The sequence below is a fragment of the Canis lupus genome, chromosome 4 (genome assembly GCF_011100685.1).
Source record: "Canis lupus familiaris isolate Mischka breed German Shepherd chromosome 4, alternate assembly UU_Cfam_GSD_1.0, whole genome shotgun sequence".
Taxonomy (NCBI): Eukaryota; Metazoa; Chordata; class Mammalia; order Carnivora; family Canidae; genus Canis; species Canis lupus.
The window spans coordinates 14,440,845-14,466,973 of NC_049225.1; the positions used below are offsets into that span (position 1 = coordinate 14,440,845).

The 26,129-nt window shown below is 34.5% G+C and overlaps 1 protein-coding gene across 3 annotated transcripts in view; it reads left to right on the top strand.

Moving 5' to 3' along the window:
- Positions 1 to 26,129, top strand: part of CABCOCO1 (ciliary associated calcium binding coiled-coil 1) — a 117,323-nt gene that overhangs the window by 20,554 nt on the left and 70,640 nt on the right. For 2 of the 3 annotated variants that reach the window (XM_038534031.1, XM_038534030.1), the window contains exons 3-5: positions 8,182 to 8,298; positions 10,714 to 10,858; positions 15,676 to 15,748. In XM_038534031.1, the coding sequence (XP_038389959.1) occupies positions 8,199 to 8,298; positions 10,714 to 10,858; positions 15,676 to 15,748 (318 nt within the window). In that variant the 5' untranslated portion in view covers positions 8,182 to 8,198. The remainder of the gene's footprint in view (positions 1 to 8,181; positions 8,299 to 10,713; positions 10,859 to 15,675; positions 15,749 to 26,129) is intronic. The other variant, XM_038534029.1, reaches the window with a different exon arrangement.

The following is a 26,129-nucleotide window of genomic DNA, read 5'->3' on the forward strand; positions in this document are numbered from 1 at the left end:
ATAAGTGCAATAGGGTAAGAAAAAGAAATAAAGAGGAAGGAGAAAATAAAACGGCCCCTGTTCTCAGATAAAAGGATTGTCTATGTAAAAAATTAAACAATAAAAAAAAAATCCTAGAACTAGTAAATTAAGCAAGATTGCAGGAATAATGTCAGAGCACAAAAGTCAATTGTATTTAAATGTACTAGCAATATATATTATATACCAAAATTTTAATAAATAGCATTATTTACGATAGCTCAAAAAACGAAATACTTAAGTATAGATCTAACAAAAAATGTACAAGATCTGTATGCTAAAAACTACAAAATGATGACAAAAGAAATAAAACCTAAATAAATGAAAAATATACTATATTTTTGGATTAGAAGTTTCCACATGGTAAAGAAGTCAGTGCTTCCCAAACTGTAGATTTAATGCAGTATCAATCCAAATCCCAGCAGGATTTTTTTCTAGACATATTCAAGCTGATTTTTAAATTTATATGGAATGGCTAATAAATTATAATATCTAAAACAAAAAATAAGAATAAAGCTGCAAAAATCATATACCCAATGTTAAGACTTACTATAAAGTTACAATAATAAAGTCAATGTTGAATTAGTGAAGGGATAAATGCATAGATCATGGAACAGAAGGTAGAATTCAGAAATACACTGACTTAAAAATAGTCATCTGATTCTTTTATATAAATATGCAAAAGCAATTCAACAGAACAGTGTAGCCTTTTCAACAAATGTTGGAACAACTTCTATCTATATTTTTAAAAAGTACACCTCAGCCTAAACCTTTCACTTGATACAGTTAGCTCTAATTTGATCATAGAAAGTTAGAATGTAAAACTATAAATTTTTTAGAAGAAAACTAGGAGAAAATCTTCATGACCTAAGGTTTTACAAGAAGTTCTTAGATATAACCCCTAAAACATGACACATAGAGGAAAAGAAATGATAAATTAGACTTCATAAAATTGTAAAACTTTGGTTTTATGAAAAGTTACTTATAAAAGAATGAAGAGACAAGCTACAGACAGGGAAAAAATATCTGTAAGTCACATATTTTACAAGTCTTGTCTCTGTAACATACAAAGAACTCTCGAAAGAAAACAAAAAAACAATCCTATCAAAAATAGGCAAAGTTATCAAAACCCATAATTCCTATCAACCAAGAGGAAAACATTAGACAAACCCAAATTAAGAAACATTGTACAAACTATTTGGTACCTCTCAAACTGACAAGGTTATCAAGAACACGAAAAGATTGAGAAATGATCACTCTAGGGGAACCTCAGGAGACTATTAAAGACTCCTCAGGAGACTATTAAAGACTATTAAGTACATGGTGGTATCTTAGATGGGATCTTTGTACAGAAAAAGAATATTAAGTAAAAACTGAGGAAATCTAATAATTTTAAAAATATGTATTTACATAGAAAAAGAAAGGGATTTAATGATGAAAAAATATATATGCTTTAACAAAAAAAGAGAAACTAAGAATAAACTTTAAAAATAAATGTACAAATCCTATATTAAAAGAACTTCAGAGCACTTTTAAAGGTCACAATGAAGTTTTCAACATTTGGAAAAGCCTTACAACATTCTTGGAAACACTCTACATCATAAAGATGCTAAATCTCTCTAAGTTAATGTATAATATTAGTATTGCAATAAAAATACCAACAGAGTTTTTTGTTGTTGTTGATGTTTTGGCCTAGAGATGATTTACTAGGAAAGGTAATTCTAACAAAAATATGGAAAATAGGCAAATACAAATTGTCTTTAAAAAGTGTAATGAGCTATATAGCATATCTTGTTATTAGCAGCAGTAGTAGTAGTGTAATAAAATCTTAAGTATTTGAACACAGTGGTTAATGACTAAATAGACCAAAAGAACAGAACCAAAAGTTTAGAAATAGACCCAACCATTGGAATTCAGTATTTAATAAAATGACATCTCAAATCTATGGTGAAAATATGTAGTATTCAGTAAATAATATTGTGTCTGTCTAGAAAAGATAAAATTGAATCCAGCCCCCTCTCTGTCCATATACCAGAATATATTCCAAGTGGGTCACTTTTCTACTTAAATGTAAAATAATTAGGGTCGCCTGGGTGGCTTAGCAGATGAGCATCTGCCTTCTGCTCAGGGCATGATTCCAGGGGTCCGGAATCGAGTCCCACATCAGGCTCTCTGTGAGAAGCCTGCTCTCCCTCTGCCTATGTCTCTACCTCTCTCTGTATGTCTCCTGTGAATAAATAAAATCTTAAAATAAATAAATGTAAAATAATTAGAACTATAAAAATGTTGTAGGAAGACATGGATTAATTTCTTACAACCTTGGATGGGGAAGAACTTTATAACAAAAGAAAAATTACAAGAATAAGAAACTGGGGAAATTATTACAGATACCAACAAACTATTAAGTTCTATAATATAAAAAGAATACGCAGAAACAGGAAGAAAAAGACCAATAATGCAATAGAAGAGTAAGTCAAGGATATGACTAAATAAATACAAGTGATTATTTTATTTTTTTTAAGGTTTGATTTATTATTTGAAAAAGAACAGTGCACATGAAGGGGGAGGGGCAAAAGGAGAGGGAGAAGGAATCTGAAGTGAATTCCAAACTCTGCACTGAGTGCAGGGCCTACCACAGGGATCAATCCCATGACTGCAAGATCATGACCTGAGCTGAAACTAAGAGTCCCACGCTTAACCATCCAAGCTGCTCAGGTGCCACAATACATGTTATTCTTAAGCAAATGAAAAGTTTAGTATTAAAGATAATAAGGAAAATGCTAATTAAAACTACACACAAATGTCATTTGTCATATATCAGATTGATAAAAGTAAAATTTTGATAGCATTTTGAGCTGTCAAAGCTATAAGAAAATAGGTACTATCCTGTATTACTAATGGAAGTATATATTTAAATCCCCCTTATGAAGATTCTATCAGATTTAGAAATGTACCACTCTGCACCTGGTCCTTTGCCTCAGGGGGGGCATGCAGATCTTCGTGAAGACCTTGACTGGTAAGACCATCACTCTGGAGGTGGAGCCCAATGACACCATCGAGAATGTCAAGGCAAAGATCCAGGACAAGGAAGGCATCCCCCCTGACCAGCAGAGGTTGATCTTTGCCAGCAAACAGCTGGAAGATGGGTGCACCCTGTCTGACTACAACATCCAGAAGGAGTCCACTCTGCACCTGGTCCTTCGCCTCAGGGGGGGGAATGCAGATCTTTGTGAAGACCTTGACTGGTAAGACCATCACTCTGGAGGTGGAGCCCAGTGACACCATCGAGAATGTCAAAGGGAAGATCCAAGAAAAAGAGGGCATCCCCCTGACCAGCAGAGGTTGATCTTTGCCGGCAAACAGCTGGAAGATGGGCGCACCCTGCCCGACTACAACATCCAGAAGGAATCCACTCTGCACTTGGTCCTGCGCTTGAGGGGAGGTGTCTAATTTCCCCCTTTAAGCTGTTGACAAAATTCATTGCACTTTTCTTTCAATAAAGTTGTTGCATTCCGCCCCCCCCCCCGCAAAAAAAAGGGTCTGTGGGCAGGCAGATTAACTGGGAGAGCCTGGCCATGGAGGAGGGGGTTGGCACAGCAGGCTCCAGAGCTCGGGGGCTGGGGCTGCAGTTCCCAGAGCCCAGCCCCTCTTCTCCAACCAAGCAGAAATCTTTGCACCAGGCCCAATGAAGAGAATTAGATTAATCGAGGACATCTGAACCAGCCACCAAGTACACACTCAAGGGTCTCCTGCTTCCTCCTCCCTGTCTCCATTCACCCTCCAGCAGGAGCAGGCTAAGGCACCTGCACATGGAAAGAAGCCAATTCACTCATATGGCAAATCCTAATGGAGCATCTTCTATCTGCCACGCTCTGCAAAGTACCAGGGGAGACATCACAGCTTTCTTGGAGCTTATCCTCGGGGAGGTGGGTGGGGGTGAGGGAAATAATTAAATAAGTAACCAAATAAATAAGGATGATTTTGAACAGTGAAAAAAAAAATGAATGTACCCTTTGTACTCCAATGTACCCTTTGACCCAGCACTTCCACTTTTGGGAATTTATCCTACATATCCTCTCATACATACATACATATGTAAAGTTGTTAGTTGCAATAATGTTTGTAAAGGCAAAAAAATTAGGAATATCACTTAGAGACATCAGCATGAACTCATATTTAACTTAATGTAGATACAGATATATAGTTGTCAAATGTACACACATATTCTTCTTAGCTCTGTCCACGGAGATGGCTTAGAAGCAATGACATCCAGTATCAATGAGCATACCCAGGAACCGGGTCTTGGTTTATAACTTAATTCTCAATAAAAGGAACCAAGGCTCCTTAGAGAAATAGCTGATTGTAGACCTGGAGCCGGGAACATAAAAGATGAGTCAGGCATATTGCAGTGGCCAAGAGTAAATGCTCAAAAATCAAAATGATGTCGGCATGTCAATGGAATAGAGAAGCCAACTGAAAAGCTTCCAATGTCCAAAGTTGGAACAATTTGAACAAAACAACATAGTAGTATTGAATTATAGTCCAAAGTATAAAATTAGCATCCATGAATCCATGCTGATACAAATTAATGATTTGTATAAATAATCAACTAGGTAAAATACAGAATTCCCAATAATTCATGTAGATAATTCACCCTCAAGAAGTTAAAGCACAACTCTTCACCCCTTAAGTATGGGCTACACAGTGACTTCCTTCGAAAGAGGACAGTTTGGGAAGGGGGAAAAACAGGAACTCTATAGTAGAGAAGCCTAATAAATACTATCTTAGCCAGGTGACTAAGGCTGGCAACATCAAGAGCTATGTCAAATAACATATGCCCTTGATATAATATGATAAGAATGGCACTGTAGACTTCCTCCCTCAAATCCTTAACCACTATCTAATCATGAGAAAAATATTAGACAACCAAAATTGAAGGACATACTACAAAATATCTAACTACTACTTCTCAAAACCGTCAAGGCCAGTCTTCTCAAAACCAGGGCAAGTCTGATGGGGTCTTGGGATAGAAAAAAAAAGACTTTATAAAAACTAAAGAAATCCAAAGAAAATATGAACTTAGGCAATAGTGAAGTATCAATATTTGTCCATTAGTTGTGCCAAATGTACCACAGCAATGTTAGCAATATGGGAAACTGTATGGGGTATATGGGAACCCTCTGTGATACTACTGAAACTTTTCTGTCAAGCTAAAACTACTCTGAAATTAAAAGTTTATCAATAGGGTTAGCCCATATGTAGCATGGAATACTATGCAGCAGTAAAAAGAAAAGAATGAGAATGCTTTTTAGGTATTATATGGGGAATCGTATATTGTTATTAAGTAAGGCAAGTTGTAGAATTGTGTGCTTTTGTTTACGAAAGACAAAAATGAGAATTTGTGTTTTTGTTTTATATATATATATATATATATATATATATATATATATATATATATGTATACACACACACACACTAGGAAAATACAGAAAAAGCTAATAAAAACTTTCTGTAGGTATCTAAAATACATAAAGAATTCCTACAACTCAATAGAACAAAAATAAATAACCCAATTTAAAAATTGGCAAAAGACTTGAATCTCTATTCAAGGAAGATATCCTTCAAGGAAGATCCAAGGAAGATGTCCAAAACACTAACAGGTTCATGAAAAGACCACTAGTCATTAAGGAAATGCAAATTCAAACCACATGAAATATCACTCCATGCCTGTTAGAATGTCCATCATCAAAAAACAAGAGATAACAAATGCTGTCATGGATGTGAACAAAAGGGAACCCTTGTGCACTGTTGGTGGGACTGTAAACTGGTACAACCACTATGGAAAACAGCTTTAAGTTTCCTTAAAAAATTAAAAATAGAACAACCATAGTCTGGCAATCTCACTTCTAGGAATATATCCAAAGGAAACAACAACACAAACTCAAAAAGATATCTGCACTCCCATGTTCATAGCGGCATTATTTACAATAGCCAAGATATGGAAACAACTTAAGTGTCTATTGATGAATGAATGGATAAAAAAGTTGTGAGAAATATATATATAAAACAATGGAATGTTATTCAGCCATAAAAGCCAAAGAAACTCTACCATTTGTGACAACATGGATGGAACTTGAAGACATTATGCTAAGTGAAATAAGTCAGACAAAGACAAATACTGTATAATCGCCCTTACATGTGGAATTTAAAACAAACAACAAAAAAAGAAACATAACATCAAACCTATAGAAAAGGAGATCAGATTTGTGGTTACCAGAGGTAGAAGGTGGTCAAGTTCAGACTTCTAGTTACAAGATAAGTACTAGGATATAATGAATATGATGACTACAGTTATACCACTGTGTGATATATAGGGAAGTTGTTAAGAGAGTAAATCCTAAAAATTCTCATTACAAAGAATTTTTTTCACTTTACCTTCTTTTCCTTCTTTTCTTTTTATTGTATCTATAGGAGATGAACATTAGCTAAGCCCATTGCAGCAATGATTTCACAATAAATCAAACCATCATGCTGTGTGCCTTAAACTTACACAGTGATATATATTAATTATTTCTCAGTAACACTGGGGAAAGTTTTCTGGAGGGAAGAGTGTGGGAACTGGGCATGTGACTACAAAGGTTGAGGAGCCTTTTCACAATATGTATTCACATATGTTTTTTGAACCATGTGAATATATCACCTACACTAAAATTAAATTGTAAAATAGAATATATGACGTGAACAGTCCTATGCTTTGCAACACTTTAGCTGAGTGTTCACAAACTAGAAACAGAATAAAGAAAAGTAAAACATTTTCATGAATCTCACATTCCAAATTTGACAAGTTATTTCCATTTTAAATTTTTTCCATAACGTACAACTGACTCAAAATATTTCTTTTATGTGAAATTTTATATTGTTGATATCAGTTCAAAAATGAATTTTAAAAACTTGAGCAGGATCCATCCAGCCTCCTCATAAACTAGGAGAGAGTGAAAGTACATATGTAAAGCCTAACCAGAAAAAAAGCAAGAGATCTAATTTTTCCTTTTGGCAGAAAAAAAAAAAAAATCCCCTCAAACCTTTAAACCTAACAAGATTATAGTTATCATTGGGAAAGAATATAATTTTAGCCATGCATGCCAGAGAAAGAGGTAAAGTCTGTTTATACTTAAACTAAGAGGTGGTAGAGTCCTGAGCCCACAGTGAACATTCCCATCCAGCAACATTTTAATAGAAAAAGCCCTGAAGAACATAATCTGGGTTGTTAGCTGTAGTGTGGTTGACCATTAATAAAATTCTAGTGAGGGGACTGTCTTTTCCACTGATTCAGTTTCTGATCTGTTCCTTGTCTCAAACTTGTACTACAAGGCATACTGCAGACAACCCATCTGAAATCAAATTGGATCAAACTAAAAGATTATGCTACATAGGATTTGTACAGTGCTCTTAACAATATACATTTTGGGGTGCCTCGATGGTACAGTCGGTTGAGCTTCTGACTTTTGGTTTTGGCTCGGGTCCTGATCTCAGGGTCATGAGATCAAGCTCCAGGTTGGGTTCCATGCTCAGGGTGGAGTCTGCTTGAAGTTTCTCTCTCCATCTCCCTCTGCCCCTTCTAATCCTGCTCTCTCTGTCTCTCTCAAATAAATAAATAAATCTTTATAAACAAACATTATACATTTTTGAGTTGTTCCAGAGCCTGACCAGGGACAAGCTGTTGAGAATCAGATGGGGCATTTGACCTCTTTCCAGGCCCATGGGCCTAGATTTATTCCCTTGTAGATAACATGAATATTAGTAAGTAACCATAGAATACTTAGTTCTATGAAATTGAACCGTTTTCTCCAATATAGGAATGTTAGTAATAGATAACATTTGGATAGGATTAACTTGTGCCAGTCACAGTGCATTTGCTTTCCAAATTCTGTCTTGTTTAATTTACACACAACCTTGAAATAGTTCTATTATTCTCCCCATTTTAAAAATAAGAAAAATAAATGAGATTTAGAAAGATTAAATAACTCCTTAAAGTCACTGGCATCAGCCCCAGTGAGTGAGAACTCACCGTCTCTACTACTACATCAAAAGTTGCCAGCTTTAGGCTGATTCTAGAAAGCATTATACACACATAATAATATACTAATGTACATATCATTTCAGTTTACCAAGTGGTTGGGATGCGTGTCTTATTTGAGCCTCACAACAGCACTATAAATTTGAAAAGTGGTCTTATTCTCATGTATAGATACAGAAAATGGAACTCAGATCACCTAGCCAGTAAGTAGCCGTTATAAGGTACCATGTTAAGTCTTCCAACTAATTATGTCCAGCATGTTCTTTCATTACCCTAAATTTTTGAAGATAAATTTTGCTTCTAACAGCCTTTACTATTTAAATGGTTTAATCTTTCATATTTTAATCACATAACTAAATGTGATTTTTAAAAGAGCAAATATTTCAGTTAGATAAGTGAAATGATAACTCTCCTAATTTTTAAAGCCATTATCTATAGATAGACATTAGACATAGAAAAACAATTTTAAAGTGTCAATTATATTTCAACATAAGGAAATAGTCATATAAATGTATTTTGTGCTTGATAAGTGCAGTTACATCTAGAATTTTAATCAATTATCTAAGAATTTCTTTTTTCTTTGCATCTTTAATTAATACCATTTTAGTAATAAAATTATTCGGATTTTTAATCCATTCATTTTTGAATTGCTTTTATCCAACAAATATTTCATTTCTGAAGTTATCCCAAGAAAGTTTCAAAAGAAGTTTATCATAGAAAAAAAATGTTCGATAATAATTAAGCTCCCCTTAGAATGATATAGGAAAGCTTAGTTATCCAGCAATATTTCATATATCTAACTTATAAAAGACAATCTGGAGGGAGGCTATGGGAAAGGAACCAATTGCCATTAATTAAACCAGTTTTTAATTATTATTTAGTTTTTTGCTTCATTCAAATTCCTACAGATAGAAAAGAATCCAGATGAAACAAATTTCAAATTAGTATTTATAGTGTCTTCCTAAAATTTTTTTAAAGATTTTTATTTATTTATGCATGAGAGACACACAGAGAGAGGCAAAAACATAGGCAGAGGGAGAAGCAGACTCCATGCAGGGAGCTCAATGTGGGACTTGACCCAGGACTCTGGGATCACACCCTGAGCCAAAGGCAGATGCTTAACCACTGAGCCAACCAGGCGTCCCTCTTCCTAAAAGTTTTCATTGCTTTACTGTCATTTTATCGGTAATTTGGGGAAATTACACGTCCCAGAGTGAAAGAGTAGCTCTGTAGTCAGAAGTGGCTGGTGCTTATATTCTCATAAATCCTGTGCATCACCCCCTCTTGCCTCCCTGAAAAATTCACTTCATTAGCAAGATGTGGAAAGTTGACTGACAGTTTCCTGAGAGAGATAGAGGTTTGGTTAAGGCTGGGAGGGTGGGGTCCCCGGAACATTACTCCAGAACCCCAGCTGACACCTCCAAGCAGCTGGTCCAACCTCGCCTTTGCTAGAGACTTTCAACTCTCCATCTCCAAGCTCTTCAGTTTTATGTGTATACACTCAACACTCGTCAGTGTGTATGTGTGACGTAATAATATTTTGCTTGCCACAAGTAAAAATGAGCATAATTAAACAGGAAAAGAAGATGGAAGTTCATATTTGTATTATAGACACTATAAATGTTAAGTTTAAGGCTTTTGACATTTATCTACTCTTTTTTCAACTGGACACATGCCATAGAAGATACTTTTGCTTTTTTGTTTGTTTTTAGTTGCAAGAGAAGAGACCACAATCATTGACTTGTTTATTTTTGGTAATGGTGGCAAAGTGGTGTCAGCGTCACTCTGCGCTGTCATCTGGCTCTCACCACCACCACCAGGCATACATTTGAGAAACAGCTTACATAAGTTATAAGTCTGGAGCTTGGATAAGAAAAAAATATCTTGATGTTTTACATAAAAATACATATTTCTGGCATCTATTGAAAATCTTCAGTCCCAAATTCCCACATGTTAACAATTCCCCAAAGCCAAGTGTTGGTTGACTCTGTGCATTTACATTTTCAGTTCTGAGTTCAGCTCTCCTGTCTACATTAACTGAACCTACCATGTAGGTCTTCTTCACCAGCTAATCCAAACAATTTCTGTGTCATTTCTAGGTGCTCTTATTCTAAGATCGTTAAAAATATTTTTTCCGGGGATCCCTGGGTGGCTCAGCGGTTTAGCTCCTGCCTTTGGCTGAGGGTGTGATCCTGGGGATCCGGGATCGAGTCCCACATCAGGCTCCTGGCATGGAGCCTGCTTCTCCCTCTGCCTGTGTCTCTGCCTCTCTCTCTCTACGTCTATCATGAATAAATAAACAAAATCTTTAAAAATATGTTTTTCCCATTTTAAAGTAATTTTTAGGTAGGTTTTATATTATTTTTGTATCTTAAAATGGGAACAAAATCTTTAGACAATTATATGGCATTAGAGTAATTTACAATTTTTGGGTGTGTCAGCCTCTATTCTTTTACACAAAATATAATTATTAACTTACCATTAAAAACATTGCTATCACCATTGTCTTCACAAATATTGAAAAAGTAAATATTTGCACATTAAGGATATCTTGGATTATTTTGTTCCGAAAGCATCTATCAAAATAATGCTTAAGACTTCTCTGGATCTTATTTTAGCACTGCATATGTCTTTGGAAGACAACATAAAATGGCTTGGAGAAGTTATGGCTGAAATAGGACCATCTCATTCACAGAAAAATGAGGAATGGAGTATCTTTAATATAAGACAAGCTAATGCTGTCATTGACTACTTAAAAATAAGGTATGAATTTTTTTAGTAGCATTTATTTTTTCATTTCATTATCTTTTTACAAAATATCTATTAAATCAAAAAGAATTCAATTTTTAAGACCTTTACAGAATTTATACTGTAATTAACCCAGCCAATAACAAGGTAATATTAAATCTTTCATCCAACAAATAAATTCAGGACATTGAGTTTTGGCTAACCTTTCATTCTTAAAAAAGATTTGTATTTGATGAGTATAATTTCACCAGAATTATAATTTTTTTTTTTTTTTTTTTTTTTTACCAGAATTATAATTAATTATCCAATTTTTTCTTTGAATCCCTAATTAATATAATTTCATTAACAAAATTATTTATTCACATTAATCAGACCTGATTACAATAGACTTTATATTTTAATAGTTGGCCTTGACATCAAAATTTTACATTTTAGAATAACGTTCATTTACATTTAAAAATTTCTTTTATTTTTTAAGACTTTATTTATTTATTCATGAGAGACACAGAGCGAGAGAGAGAGAGGCAGAGAGACACAGGCAGAGGGAGAAGCAGGCTCCATGCAGGGAGCCCGACATGGGACTCGATCCCAGGTCTCCTGGATCACAACCTGGGCCAAAGGTTGTGCTAAACCACTGAGCCACCTGGGCTGCCCTAAAAATTTATTTTAAATGCTTTGTATTAGAAATTAAACCAATTAAACTCATTGTTTTTCTTTATGCTTAGAAAATGATGGTAAATAGAGGAAAAGTATTTTTATTATAGCGATTCTTCATTGGTGAAATAAGAAATCTATCTTTTTATATAATCTATCAGAAGGTCTGCATTAGAGGCATGCATCTCTCTCAAGGGACATGGACATTTTTAGAATTTGCAAATATTTAAACAAGAGTTGGTAAAATCTTTCTTTTGCCTGACTAAAAGCTTCTGAAGAATATCTTTTTTCCTCCATTACTATATACTGCAGTGTTTTCCAATTTTAAATTTTAAAACTCCAAAATAAGGAATGTCCTAGACATGCTCAAGATTTGCTTGGCAAGGATCCTGGCTGTAGTCTGGAAGCTTTTTAAATATTAATGTTTAATTTGATAAGGCTTATATACTGGTTTCTGGCATGAATTAATAATCGTATATGATATAATATGTTTTATATAATAACATTTGATATAATTTGATTTCTTAATATAAAACATATACCTCCTAATGTGTGTCTCTCACTAAAAGCTACAGTACTCTTCATATCAATTAAAGTAAAGCAAGGTCCTTGTGTGGAAAGTAAAGCTAGGAAGGAAGGGAAAGGAAATCCAGAATTAGACAACCTGTTCCCCAAGGTTTTCTGCCCATCAGAATCGCTGGGTGAGGGGAATTCTCTGCCTATTTGTGTCGCATTCTTCTTTCCTTTCTTTATCTGTTTGAGACTGCCAGGTCTCTCTTTGAAGAACACATTATTACCTCTGAGTTCTAAACCCAGGAAGTTCATAATGGACACCAGGACTGATAGTTAACTAACCCCATGCAGGCGCCCTAATGACACCTTCTAGGTGGTGAAAGGTGCCACTTGTCTCTTTTCATCTTGTCTCTCTGGACAAATGCTCAGCAGTCTATTTCTTGACATTTCATTTCAGAAAATGATTTTGTTAGGAAGGGATGTCGGTGTTAGTCACCATTAAATGCTTACCAGGGTAACTTCACTTACCAAAAATTTCTCATCTCATTTCTAAAAACACTAACAAAAAACTAGTATTTGAGAGGTCAGGTAAAGTGAATCAGAACTATTTTTATGCCATTAAATCTTCACATTGTGATTTCAAAGAATTAATACATTTTAAATTCATCTGTTACAGAAAATAAAATATTGCTTAATATGATACTAGGATTGATACTGGAGTTATGTAAAGAGAAATGTTCTTTTCTACAACTCCTTTTTAGAATGCCTCATAGGTCCACAAATATAAATTTAATGGCAATTAAACCAGATAATATTTTTCATTTTAATGACTACAAAGAAGTTTTATAAATATGAAGCTAACTCAATTATTGAAAATATAAGCATGTTTCAATTTAATCTGATATTAAATTTACTCAACCAGTGAAAGCCCTCATCAATTTAGGGAGAGTAGTTTTTAGAACATGACCTATAGCACATGAAACTTAACTGGCAATAAAACTGAAATTTTATTTAATACTGTTAATAGAATCTAACTTGTATATTCCATCATGTATCTGTGAAGAAAACTAATACCAAAATACCTCACTAACATTACTGTAAGTACTGACCAATCTACTTATTCAATATATACATTAATATATTTTATATAATATATACAAATATAAATATAAAATGCTACTGAAGCCTTTCAGTATAAGACATCATTTAGATATGTCTGGTCCAAGTACACTTCTGTCATTGTGTATTCTACTTATTCTTTGGGAGTTAGGTGAAGGTAATGTGCACTGGCATTTACTCAATATAAGAAAATCAGCACTGACCCTCTGTGATCAACAGGGTATCTTACTTCCTGGCATGGAGCCCAGATGTCTTGACCCATTTTATTTCTGAGTATTCTCTTTGATTTAGAACTAAGACAAGATGTTTAACAAAATAGTCTAGGGGCTTGAGTCAGCTGGATGTCTTCCTTCTAAAGGAAGGAGGAGGAAATGTATTCCCAAAGCAGAGGTGTCACTTTATTCCCATAGGAAGTAATCTAATAGATCTTTGGTAAAGTTACATAACCTCAACCAAGATGGGGACCAGAGTGAAGCAATGGAGGCAACTTGCCCTGGCCCTGAAAAGTGCCTCCTTAGGTGCTTCCCTTCCTTCATCTGCTTTACCCTAGTCCTGGCCTTGCCCCAACTTACATCTTTGACCACTTCATCCAAGTCATGAATTTTATTTTCATTGTAAAAAGTGAATTTCCATTTGGCATGAGACAATCTAATTCCTATATGCAATGAGGAGAATAAGGCTGAAAGATTATAAAATTGCAGGAAGGAAGATTTATGAATTAACTTCTTTGTGTAACATAAGATGGAAGGAAAATTTTACACTAATTCACTGAGAGGAAGCCAAGTTATTTCCAAATACTCCACAGTCTTTAATTTTTCTATTCAAAATTGGTTATTGCCAGCCTAATATTTTTAACCTCAAAGCTTTCTCTAGGTAAGCAATATAAGGGAAGGAGAATTTGAATTTATTTTGCTTCATTGAATCATCAGACTTCACTAATCTTGATGCATTTTCTAGCCAACAAATCAAAGTAATGTCAAAAGCTATGTTAGTTTTCTGAGTGTTGATGACTAATTTGAATGTACGAGTTTTTTTGAAAAAAAAAAAATACCATGACTGAGTCTGCATACCCATCACTTTTTAATGGATTGTGTTAGTAGTGAAATCAACTGCTGATATAACTCAGAGAGACCCAGCTGCCTGAGGATTTCTTCATTGATTTCAAATGAATTGAAACTTTGATCCATTACAGCATTCAGGAGAAGCCATTATTATACATGCTCTGTAGCTACATTTTGCAAATGTTAATTTCTCAGTTATATTAAAATCAATTTTCTTAAATAGCAAAAGGCACCAGAGTGAAAGAGAAACCACTAAGACAATTTTTTTGTTCTTGGGCATTTTGCTGTATTATGAGTCTATTAATTTTCCCAACCAGCAGGAAGAGAATTAGAAAAATTCAAATATTATCACAAACAGGATATTAGAAATCAGCCCTTCAGTAAATTTTTAACTCTCAATAATACATTGCTAAGATCTGTAAACTTACTAGAAATACTTGTTTTAAGAAACTCTTACCCTTTAGCTCTTCACAGTTTTTATACACTGACCATCTAGTCTTTGGGTAGAAACTAAAGAAATAATCTGTCTTAAATTAATTCCTCTCTTTGACATGTGATCAAATATTCTACAAGAAAATCAGACAACTTTTTTTTTATTTATTTATGATAGCCACACACAGAGAGAGAGGCAGAGACACAGGCAGAGGGAGAAGCAGGCTCCATGCACCGGGAGCCCGACGTGGGATTCGATCCCGGGTCTCCAGGATCGCGCCCTGGGCCAAAGGCAGGCGCCAAACCGGGGCACCACCCAGGGATCCCGAAAATCAGACAACTTCTAAATGGATTTCAGTTCATATTGCATCATTAACATCAGGTGTTATCAGAGATTAATTTAATCTTGAAACAGCTTGAGAACATGAGAAGTAATTGATACAGAAGTAGAATATAGGATTCAGTGTCATTCATTCCAGAGGAAATTGACTCCAGTTTGAAGCCAAACATGAAGAATAATGTGAAATTTGGTGTTATTTAGGGACAGTGCATTATTTGTCAACCAAAAAAAGTCAAGATGCAATCTAATTGCTCCCTTATTCTAAACCTATCCACTTACCACGGATTAATTTATGTTTTTTTTAAGATTTTATTTATTTATTCATGAGAGAGAGAGAGAGAGAGAGAGAGAGAGAGACAGGCAGAGGGAGAAGCAGGCTCCATGCAGGGAGCCCTGACGTGGGACTCAATCCTGGGTCTCTAGGATCATGTCCTGGGCTCAAGGAAACACTAAACCTCTGAGCCACCCAGGCTGCCCTAATTTACTGTTTTTATATTAGCTACTGTTATACTGTCAATGTCTCAAAAAAGTAAATCTTTAGTTTCTTACTATTGCTGGACAATTCATTTGGAATAAAAGACATAACTAACTCCATATTAGTGTTTAATGTCTTTTGCTTGGCCAATATGAATAACTTTCCTTTAATAAATACTCTTACATATTTCTTTCCTAAAATAAATTTATCAGAGTTGCACATTTCTTTTGTGTTTCAGCTTATTTCAACACTACAAGCTATATGAGTTTCTATTCTACTCTACCAGGGAAGAAATTGTGATAGGAACTAAGGTAAGTAATTTATCTAGATGAAACCAATTAAGCTGAATCACTTAATGCATGCTGATCAGCATCTGGATCTTTAACTGCTTAAAGCAACTTCTTGTCAAGATTACTCAAGTGTTAATATAACCAACTAGTAGTTTGCAAAAAGAATAATTACATAAAGTGAGCTTTGGATTAAGAAAATAAGCTGTCTTTTGGAATTAAAAGCATTGTTAATCATATATACTTTATGTATTTATGGGATATTTGACAAATCAAAATTGAATGGGTTATGTATGTCTTCATACAAAGAAAATTGGGAAAAGTGAGATAAATTAATTCAGTTAAATCTCTTCTAATTTCACATTTTTCCCCAATCTACTCATTTTTTAAGGTCTAATTCAAATCCCACTTCCTCAACGAAGCAAACCTTCCTTAATTGCATCACATCTCAAAGGAAGGGTTTAGACAACGTCTTTAATCACATCCTATTATTTTATTCTAGCTACACTTACTATACCAATAAGCACATAAATATGTACTATGCTAATATGATTTTCTAATTATTTCTGTGGATTAATATAGTCAACACAATTCAACTGCAGTTTCCTTGAAGGCAAGGATGAGGTGCTGTTTTTCTGCCAAAACAGAGTATAATGCACCATAGCCCTTCAACCAAACTATGTAAGAGATTCAGTGACATTGAATACAAAAGTGTTTCTACAATAACTGATCTATCTGAAAACTCTTTGTAACAGCTTTACATATAATTACATAACCATAATTGCTAGATATGAATCCTGGGTAAGAAAACATCTGAAGGAGGCTAAAGATCCCATAAAAAGTGCTCCTTAGCTTCTCAACCATGGAGGAGGCTATGTTGCCCAGAAGTATCAGGCATAGGAGTGGCCATGGTCATAAATAAACAGTGAATAAGGAGATATTTATGTTATCTTTGAAGTTTTCCTGATATTAAACACCAGGTGGAATGTGCCAACTTTCCTATCTGCCAGAGTGTTGTTATAGTGGATTTTATAAAGTGTTTGCTTCATAATCACTTCAATTGGTTGTTACTCATCCTCCATGTGGGCACTTCTCATAAGAAGCTGGTCTTTTAAGTGAATTAAAGGAAAACAAGGAGCCTTTTTTGCCTTTGACTTTCCTTAAAGTTTTCTCTTAGTCTCTTCATACTATATCTTAAATTAGGTGTCACTTGACAAAGTTTCACTGAAAACATTTCCACTGGAGAATTACATCACGTAGTACAACAGTGTTGCAATAATGATCACTTTGGAATACAACCCTATCTCGTCTATTCAACAAAACTTTGGGAAAATAATAATGGTTTCAAAAGCAGCACAAGCATATATTTAGAATCATCAAGAAAAAAATTCATAAAGAACTCCCTTTTCCCTTTGTTATTGCACAATCATCCCTTTCCTTGTTGTAAGGATATATTTAGGTGACATTTATGGTTATAGAAAGAAAAAATGGAGAAAGTAGACTGGTTTTTGGTGCCTTTATTTTCCTTTGTCTTTTGTATTTTCTCCAAGCTGACCAGAGCTGTAAAAAAATCTTTAGTTAAAGGATATTAGGTCTTCAAGAATTAGACCACTCATGGTATTTTAAAGGATTAACCAAAGTAGGTATTATACTACAATATTTAATGGCATTGTAGAAGTTTCTGATAACCCTTGGTGCAAATATCTGTTTTTTAATTAACAACCTTTCATAGAGAAGGCAGAGGTCTGCCCTGCTAATGTGATTATTCATGCTGACCTCAGTGCTCTGGGACCAAATAAGGTCCACACAACAACTGCATAAATGTTCCAAATTTAGCTCTCAGGCTAGTGTTCAAATTAAAGAACACTGATAAAATTTAGTTTCTTTCTTAATTGTGGATAGGCAATTATAATAAAACACATAAATCCCCTCTAAGCATAATTACTAAATATTAATTTTTGTTAGGAAAAGAACAGAAATAAACCATAGTCATACTTTTCTTGGGTTTTAGTTTAAAAGAATTGGTTTTTGTTTTGTTTTGTTTTGTTTTTTGAATTTAGTGATCACTTATGGATATCTCTACTCACCCTTTCCAAGAAATTTCATATTATGCTTAGATCATAGAGGCACATTTTCAGTAAATCGTTGTTCCTGACCTGAAATGCTTCGTAATCTAGAAATATTTCTAAAACATTTATAGATACAGTTCTATAAATGACATTTTGTAGTTCATTGGGTGGTTTACAGATCAGACATCTTATCTTGAAAGGTAGCAAACAACCAGAATGAGCTAGGATAATGACAGAATGGAGGCAGCAAATTCCCATAGTTGTAGCCACCTGAGAAGATGAAATATATGAGTTTCACTCAGTATTTAAAGAGATAAGTCACTGAATTCTACTCCTGAAACCAATATTGCATTGTATGTTACTTAAAATTTTAAATAAATAAACAAACAAATTAAATAAATAAAGAGATGAGGACTCCCTTTTAGTCACTTAAGGCAGGAGCTCTCCGTGTCTTGTGACAGTGCAGTTAGCCCATAGATCCTCTGACACCAGGCAGCCTGGGTGGCTTGGAGATTTAGTGCCGATTTCAGCCCAGGGCATGATCCTGGAGAACCGGGATCAAGTCCTACGTCAGGCTCCCTGCATGGAGCCCGCTTCTCCCTCTGCCTGTATTTCTGCCTCTGTGTGTGTGTGTCTCTCATAAATAAATAAATAAAATCTTAAAAAAAAAAAAAAAAAAGATCCTGTGACACAGAAATTGTAAGGGAATCAGACTCTCCTTAGGGTATATATATCTTCCTTGGCCCAAGGCCACACTCAGGAAGAAACCTGGAAACTTCTCTGTTCTTTGCTTTTGTTACCTAAAAACTACAAGAAACATTTAATAATTGCACATAAAGAACACTATCAGATATTAGCAATGGTGATGATCAAAACTTCGTAGCAGATTCCCAAAGTCATGGTTCTAGTCAGGTATCTACCACCAAGAATCTACTAAAATGAGGTGATATAACTATAAAATTATGTATTTATTCATTCAACATCTGTTACCCAGTCCCTAGTACATTGTAGGTTTTGTTAACTTCTAGGGACACAAAATGATAGGCAACGATTCTTGTCCTCAAGGAGTTGACTATCTAATGAGAGGAGAAAGGTGATTAAATAATTAATAATAGTGTAGGACCCAAAGTGTTAAGATCCTATGCAAACAAATAGAAGACAAAGAGGATCATCTAATCTGTAGGTTTAAAGCTTATAGAGGAAATCTAAAGGTTGTGAATGAGTTAGACACTGTACTGTGTTTGGGTTTTTGTTTTGTTTTTTGTTTTTTTGTTTGTTTGTTTTTTGTTTTTGTTTTGTACCATGAAAGAAATCTCACTTAAAATAGTTCAAGAAATAAGAAAAAGGAAGGGTATAGAACTTGGTCACCAGCTGGTAAATTGAGAGTGAGCTGGCCTAACGTTAACTGGCTGTACCTAGTCAAACCATTTGAACCAAGTGATGCAAATATCTCAATCTCTTGTCTCTCTTAGACCTTTTTCATCTCTTTTCTCTGATTCTTTTTATTTTGATCTCATCCCCCTCCACTGCACACTGTCCTTCCTCTAACTAGTGGGAGATATGACAGAGGCAGCTCCAGTTGAGCAACTCCAGGAGAAAGGGACATTCCTCCTTGCAATGTTAATATTATTGGCCCTGCTTGTGCCATGTGTCTACTCTCAATTAATCATTGTGGCCAGAGGAGTGGAGTAATGCTACTAGAAGATCCAAGTAGACCATATTGAACAAGTGACAGAGGATAAATAGATCCCCAAAAGAAATAGAAAGAGCCATTACAAAAGGGAAGAGTGACTTTATCAAAATAGTGACGTAAGCTATTATTTGCCCCTCTCCTACCATCTTTGCAGAAAGTTTTGGCAAACAAACATCTCCAGGCAAGTGAACCAAGACCATCTAATGTAAAGATAAGCTGGCAGCCCAAAATCACCAAGCAGTTGAGGAAAATAAAATCATAGGTAGACATGAAACTCTATGAACAAGTCAAATAATAGCTAAGGAACAGAGTTGATAGAGCAAATGGTAGAAGATTTTAAGTTTGATTGATATTCTTAAGAAAGTTTGAAATTTTATTGTATTCTTAAAAAAAAGAACTAATAGAGATCTTGGAAATTCAAAATAGGATTTGAAAACTTTTAATAAAGTATCAGGTATAATCTTATGTAGATAGGATTGAAAATATAGAAAAAAAACTTGGAACTGTAAATTACCAATGTTTACTTGAGGGGATGTAGGAAATATTAATGGAATGATAATTATATAAGATATTTAAAAATCCAAATGTAAAAATAGCATCAGACCCAGAAGATATTATAGGCTAGTTTCACCAAAATGTCTAAAGTTGATAATTTCCTTTTATATAAAAATTGTGATAGAGGATAGAAGGAGATGGAGAGCTTTCAACTTATTCTTTGAAGTTAGTATAATTCTGAGAATGCTTTCAACTTATTCTATGAATTTATAATGAATTATAATGAAAAGTGAGCAAGAATAATACAAAGTTATGGGCAATCTCAGGTATGAAGATAGATGCCACAATCTTGAATAAAATATTAGAAAATGAAATATACTAGAAGATTGGATGTTCAAATAGGATTTATTCCATATATGGAGTGGTGGTTTAACACTGAGATATCTATTAATGCAATTAAGTACATTATCAGCTTAAGGGGAGAAAAACCAAGTGACCATCTCAATAGATATGGTAAAGCATTTGATAAAATTACACACCCATTTTTCACTTTAAAAAAACTCAAGTTAATCGGTGTTATAGGATTATATTCTTTTTTTTTTTTAGGATTATATTCTTAACTGAGAATATGCCAACACAAGAAACTCTCTAAAAGTATCTTAATGAAAACATTAAAATACCCCTAAGGAACAAGGCAAAACTGATTATTATTATCAACAATGCTTTTTAGTTCCTAGCCAATGTAATAAAACAAAAAAGAAGTCAAAATAGAAGAAAAAGAAAAATATTGAAAATAAGACACAAAGCTTTCATTGTTTGCAGATGGTATGATATGAAACCATCATTAAGAAAATAATATTTTTTTGGGCGGCCTGGGTGGCTCAGTGGTTTAGCGCCTCCTTCGGCCCAGGGCATGATCCTGGAGACCAGGGATTGAATCCCAGGTTGGGCTCCCTGCATGGGGCCTGCTTCTCCCTCTGCCTGGGTCTCTGCCTCTCTCTCTCTCTCTATCTCTCATGAATAAATAAAAATCTTTTTTTTTTTAAAAAGAAAAGAATATTTTCTTATATATTGGGTAATAACTCAATCGAAAAGGCTCACACTGATAATAATGAAACCATAACATTTTTAGAAATGACCCTAACAAAAACATGCAAAAATAATACAAAAAATGAGTAGTTTTAGTAGAGATAATTCTTATTAAATCTGAGTAAGTGGAAAGTAAAACATGTTCACAGTTGAGAAGACTCAATTTATGAAGATATCACGTCATTCCAAATTAGCCTTTAACTCAGTATAATCACAATATGCCATGATTATAGTGGCACTTTACAAATATTATTTTAATTTTTTATTGTGGAGCATTTTAACCAAATACAGAATAGAAGGAATAGGATATTAAGCCTTATATATCCATTACCTAGTTTCAACAGTTATGAGCTTATGGCCATAATGGTTAAGTATCTTAATATGTGACTCTAAAATATAATGAATTTAAAGTAACTCTTTAATATCATCACTTATGCAACCAATGTTCAAGAGCTCTGATTATCTTATAACTTGTTGTATTTGTATTTATTTACGCATCCATGTGTTTGAATGTGTGAGGTAGCACCCAAATAAAATACCTATGTTGCAATTAGATTCTTATGTCATTTTAAATTTATATGTTTACTATTTGTATTTTTTATTTCCTTATAATTTGTTTGTTGAAAAATCCATGTCTTCTACCCTATAGAATTTTCCACAGTTTGCCAATCACATTCCTGTGGTATTCTGAACATATCTCTATCTTCCATATTTCTAGTAAATGGGTAGTTAAATGTTGGAAGACTAACTAGATTTCAGTTCAAATGCTTAGTAGAGTTTATAGGTGGTATTCTACAATTATATTAGGAGACAGATAATGTCTGGTTTTCTTTTTCATAATGTTAGCAACCACTGATCATCATTACTTAGATCTATTATTTCATTAAGGGTTAAAAATGGTGATATTCTACTTCATCATTCTTTTTTTCATTGATGATCTGGATACTTCGATGAATAGAAACTTCCATTCTTCAATTATTTGATTAAACTGAGATACAGTTCATTTAGAAAAGACAGAATACGTGCTGCTAGATTATTCTCCTTTTGTTGATAGTTTTCAAAATAATAAATTGAATTTTTAGTATCTTCCAAAAGTGACTATAGGTAGACTATAGGTAGGCTGAATGATTCCCCCCCACCCACCTCAAGATGCTTACATACTAATTCCTGAAACCTCTGAATATGTAACCTTACATGGCAAAAGGAGCTTTGTAGATGTGACTAAATTAAAGGATTTGAGATGGGGAGATTATCCTGGATTATCTAAGTGGGCTCAATGTAATCATAAGGTTTCTTATAAAAGTAAAGGAAGAACGGAGAGTCAAAGTCAGAGAAAGGGAGAGAAATTTAAAGATCTATTGCTGGCCTTAAAATGGAGGAAGAAGCCAGGAGTGAAGGAATTAAGGTGGCCTTTAGGGGATGGATAAGGCAAGGAAACAGAGTCTCCTCTAGAGCCTCTAGGATGAATGCAACCCTGTCACCATGTTAAGTTGAGAACTTCTGACTTTCATAACTGTAAGATAAATAAATCTGTGTTGTTTTAAGCCACTCCATTTGTGGTAATTTGGTATAGCAAGAATAGGAAACTAATACAGACTTTGATTTAATAAATACTTGTATGTGCTACATACTAGAAATACACACACACGAATTTAATTCTAACTTTCATATTAAAGGAAAAATAAACTATCATAGATGAACTGTATAACTAACCAAATACTGCTGCTGCTGCTGCTGCTGCTGATGATGATAATAATGATGGAGGAGGAGGAGGAAGAAGATAGAGAAAGAGATGAGGCAGAAGAAGAGAAGGCTGGGCAGCCCCGGTGGCTGAGCGGTTTAGTGCCACCTTCAGCCCAGGGTGTGATCCTGGAGATTCAGGATCGAGTCCCATGTCAGGCTCCCTGCATGGAGCCTGCTTCTCCCTCTGCCTGTGTCTCTGCCTCTCTCTCTCTCTCTCTCTCTCTCTCTCTCTCTGTGTGTGTGTGTGTGTGTGTCTGTCATGAATAAATAAAATCTTTAAAAAAAAAAAAAGAAGAAGAAGAAGAAGAGAAGGCATTGCCATATTAGATACCAAAGCAGTCTATAAAGCTATGGTAGTTAAAACAATATGGTATTTAGACAGGGATTGGCAAACAGACCAATGGGATCATTGGTCAAAGGTGAGACCCCTTGAGCATTAATAAGAATAGTAATTAAAATAGATCAAATGTAACAAATGTGTGCTATTAAGTATTTAAATAAGTGACATTGAAAATCAATCAGGATAATTGGCTATGTGTTTGATATAATAGATTAGATTTCTGAAAAACAAGTAGGAGTACTGGTTTCCAGATCTGCATGTAAGGAGTTTGAATTTTCCAGTCTATCCTAATGAAGAATAAAAAGCTGAATAGATTGAAAACCAACAACGCTTCTTCAATTCATATGAGAAGGAAGGACGCAGGGTGGATGGCTCCCCCCAAGACTGGAGAGACAGATAGGCAAATACAGGTCACTGTGGCTTATTGTAACAGACTCATGAGTGGAAACTGCCATGGGAACCGTGCTAGGGTAGGAAAACCTGAAATGTAATTGATGAATTGCTGGAGGCTCAGTGCCAACAACTCTTGAGAGTTTAAAACTCCAAATGGGCCCAATCATGAGGGGCCCCACTAAATTGTGAGATTTACCTCCCAGAGCTTCATCAGGAGTCCACAGCAAATATTGAGAAAAATGCCATTGGGCTCCTGGCAGGGGGAGAGGAAAAAGAACCATTTTGAAATATGCCAGACCACTTAGTTATTCCTAACAGGACCTGCACTCAAGGGAAATGAGTTAACCAGAGCCTAACCTGCTGAGATATTATCACAGTCTGACCAACTGGGCAAATGGAAACACCCAACTCCAGCCCACTCTAGCCATGCTGTCCCATCTAAGGAGGGAGAAAAAAGTAGAAACTCCTGTTAAGTTTACGGTCCAGAGGCACGGGGTCCCTAAAAGACTGATATGTAGTCATAGAACTATAGAACATGTTCTCTTCCCTGACACCCCGCCACCGCATTACTAAAGCCTTACATACAGTAGTTCCTTTTGCCAGTCTACCATTTACATTAGCTCTAAAAAATGAAATACTGAAGTATAATATAAATAAATAAGTACAAGATCTGTGTGACAAGAACTACAAAACTCTGAAGAATGAAATCAAGAACTAAATAAATGGAGATATAGTCCACGATCCTGGATAGGAAGACTCGATATTGTTATGCTGTCAGTTCTTCCCAACATGATGTATAGATTAAATGCAATTGCAAAGTCCCAAAAAGGTATCCTATGAAGATCAAAACACTCATTTTAAAGTTTAACTACATCTGAAATTAACAATGTGTTAGTTGGCTAATTAAATTTTTTAAATTTTTAAAAATTAAAAGATAAAGTTTATATGGAAAAGCAAAAGGCCCAGCCTACCCAATGCAGTGAAGAAGAAGAACAAAGTCAGAGAACTGACAGTAGCTGACTTCAAGACTTATTATCAAGCTAAAGTAATCAAGACAGTGTGGTATCCATAAAGAATGAACAAATAGCTTAATAGAACAGGACAGAAAACCTAGAAATAGACCTTTATAAATATACTCAATTGGTCTTTGACAAAGGAGGAAAGCAATACAATAGAACAAAGATAGATTTTTTAAACAGATGGTACTGGAACAACTGGTTATTCCACATACAAAGAAATGAATCTAGACACAGAACTTTAGACCCTCTACAAAAATTAACTCAAAATGGATCACAGATCTAAATATAAAACACGAAACTATAAAACTCCTAGAAGATGACATAGGAGTAAAACCTAGATGATCTTGGGTATGGCCGTAACTTTAACATACAACATTAAGGCATAGTTTGTGACAGAAATAATTGAATTAGCTGGACTTCATTAAAATCAAAACCTTTTGCTCTGGGAAAGCCAATATCATGAGAATGTGAAGATAAGCCACAGACTGGGCGTAAATATTTGCAAAAAATACGTTTGATCCAGAATATGCAAAGAACTCTTAAAATTCAACAATAAGAAACAATCTAATTATAAAATGGTCCAAACATCTTAACAGACACCACACCAAAGAAGACATACAGATGGCAAATAAGCATATGAAAAGATGCTCCAAATCATATTTCATCAGGGAAATGCAAATTAAAATAACAATGGTATACTACTACACACCTATTAGAATGGCCAACTGGAACACAGACAGCAGCAATGCTAATAAGGATGGAGAGCTCCCTACCTAGTGCATTCCCAAGAAGTACTGAGGCACATTTTGTAAATTAAGTGCACGCATATAAACATGTCTCCATACTAATATATTGACAGAGATCATCTGGGTGTTTACAAAATAAAAGACTGAATAGGAAAAATAGGTGAACTCTCAATCCATAAAATTAAATACTTTGCAAGTGTGTTGCTGCCACATTTTAAGTATAAATTAGGTTTAGCCGGAAAGTGATTTATAGAGTAAAAATCTGGTGTTGTGCTATAGCATCCCAAATTTTTCCTAAGAAAATAAAATTGATATCATGAATTATGTATACATAGTACATTTTTAAAATATTTATTCATTTTCATTTTACCAAACTGACAACACATCAAATCTTGGATCATTTGTACCTTCAAAGGTTATATATATATATATTTTTAAACATACACACATACATATTTGTGTTTGAATATAAAAACCTCATAAGATTTCTTTGATAGTTTCTCTAAATATACAAAATGTAACAGATAGATATAGTTTTATTTTTGACCGTGTAAGCCAACATACTTGATATGTTTCAGAATTTTACTTTATAACATGGACATCTTCACAGGGACTCCCCCTGCACAAGCCCAGGAGGCACCACTCACACTGTAGTCTATGTGATTAATGGAGTTGTGCATTGTACAAACTGTGCAGCTGCTGGTGCAGGCCCTGTTTTCACAAGTGGTACTGTTGCAGAATCTGATTATTATAAATATAGTATACTTAGAAAGATATTTAAAGAAAATGATAAATATACCTAAGTGGTTACCTTGCCT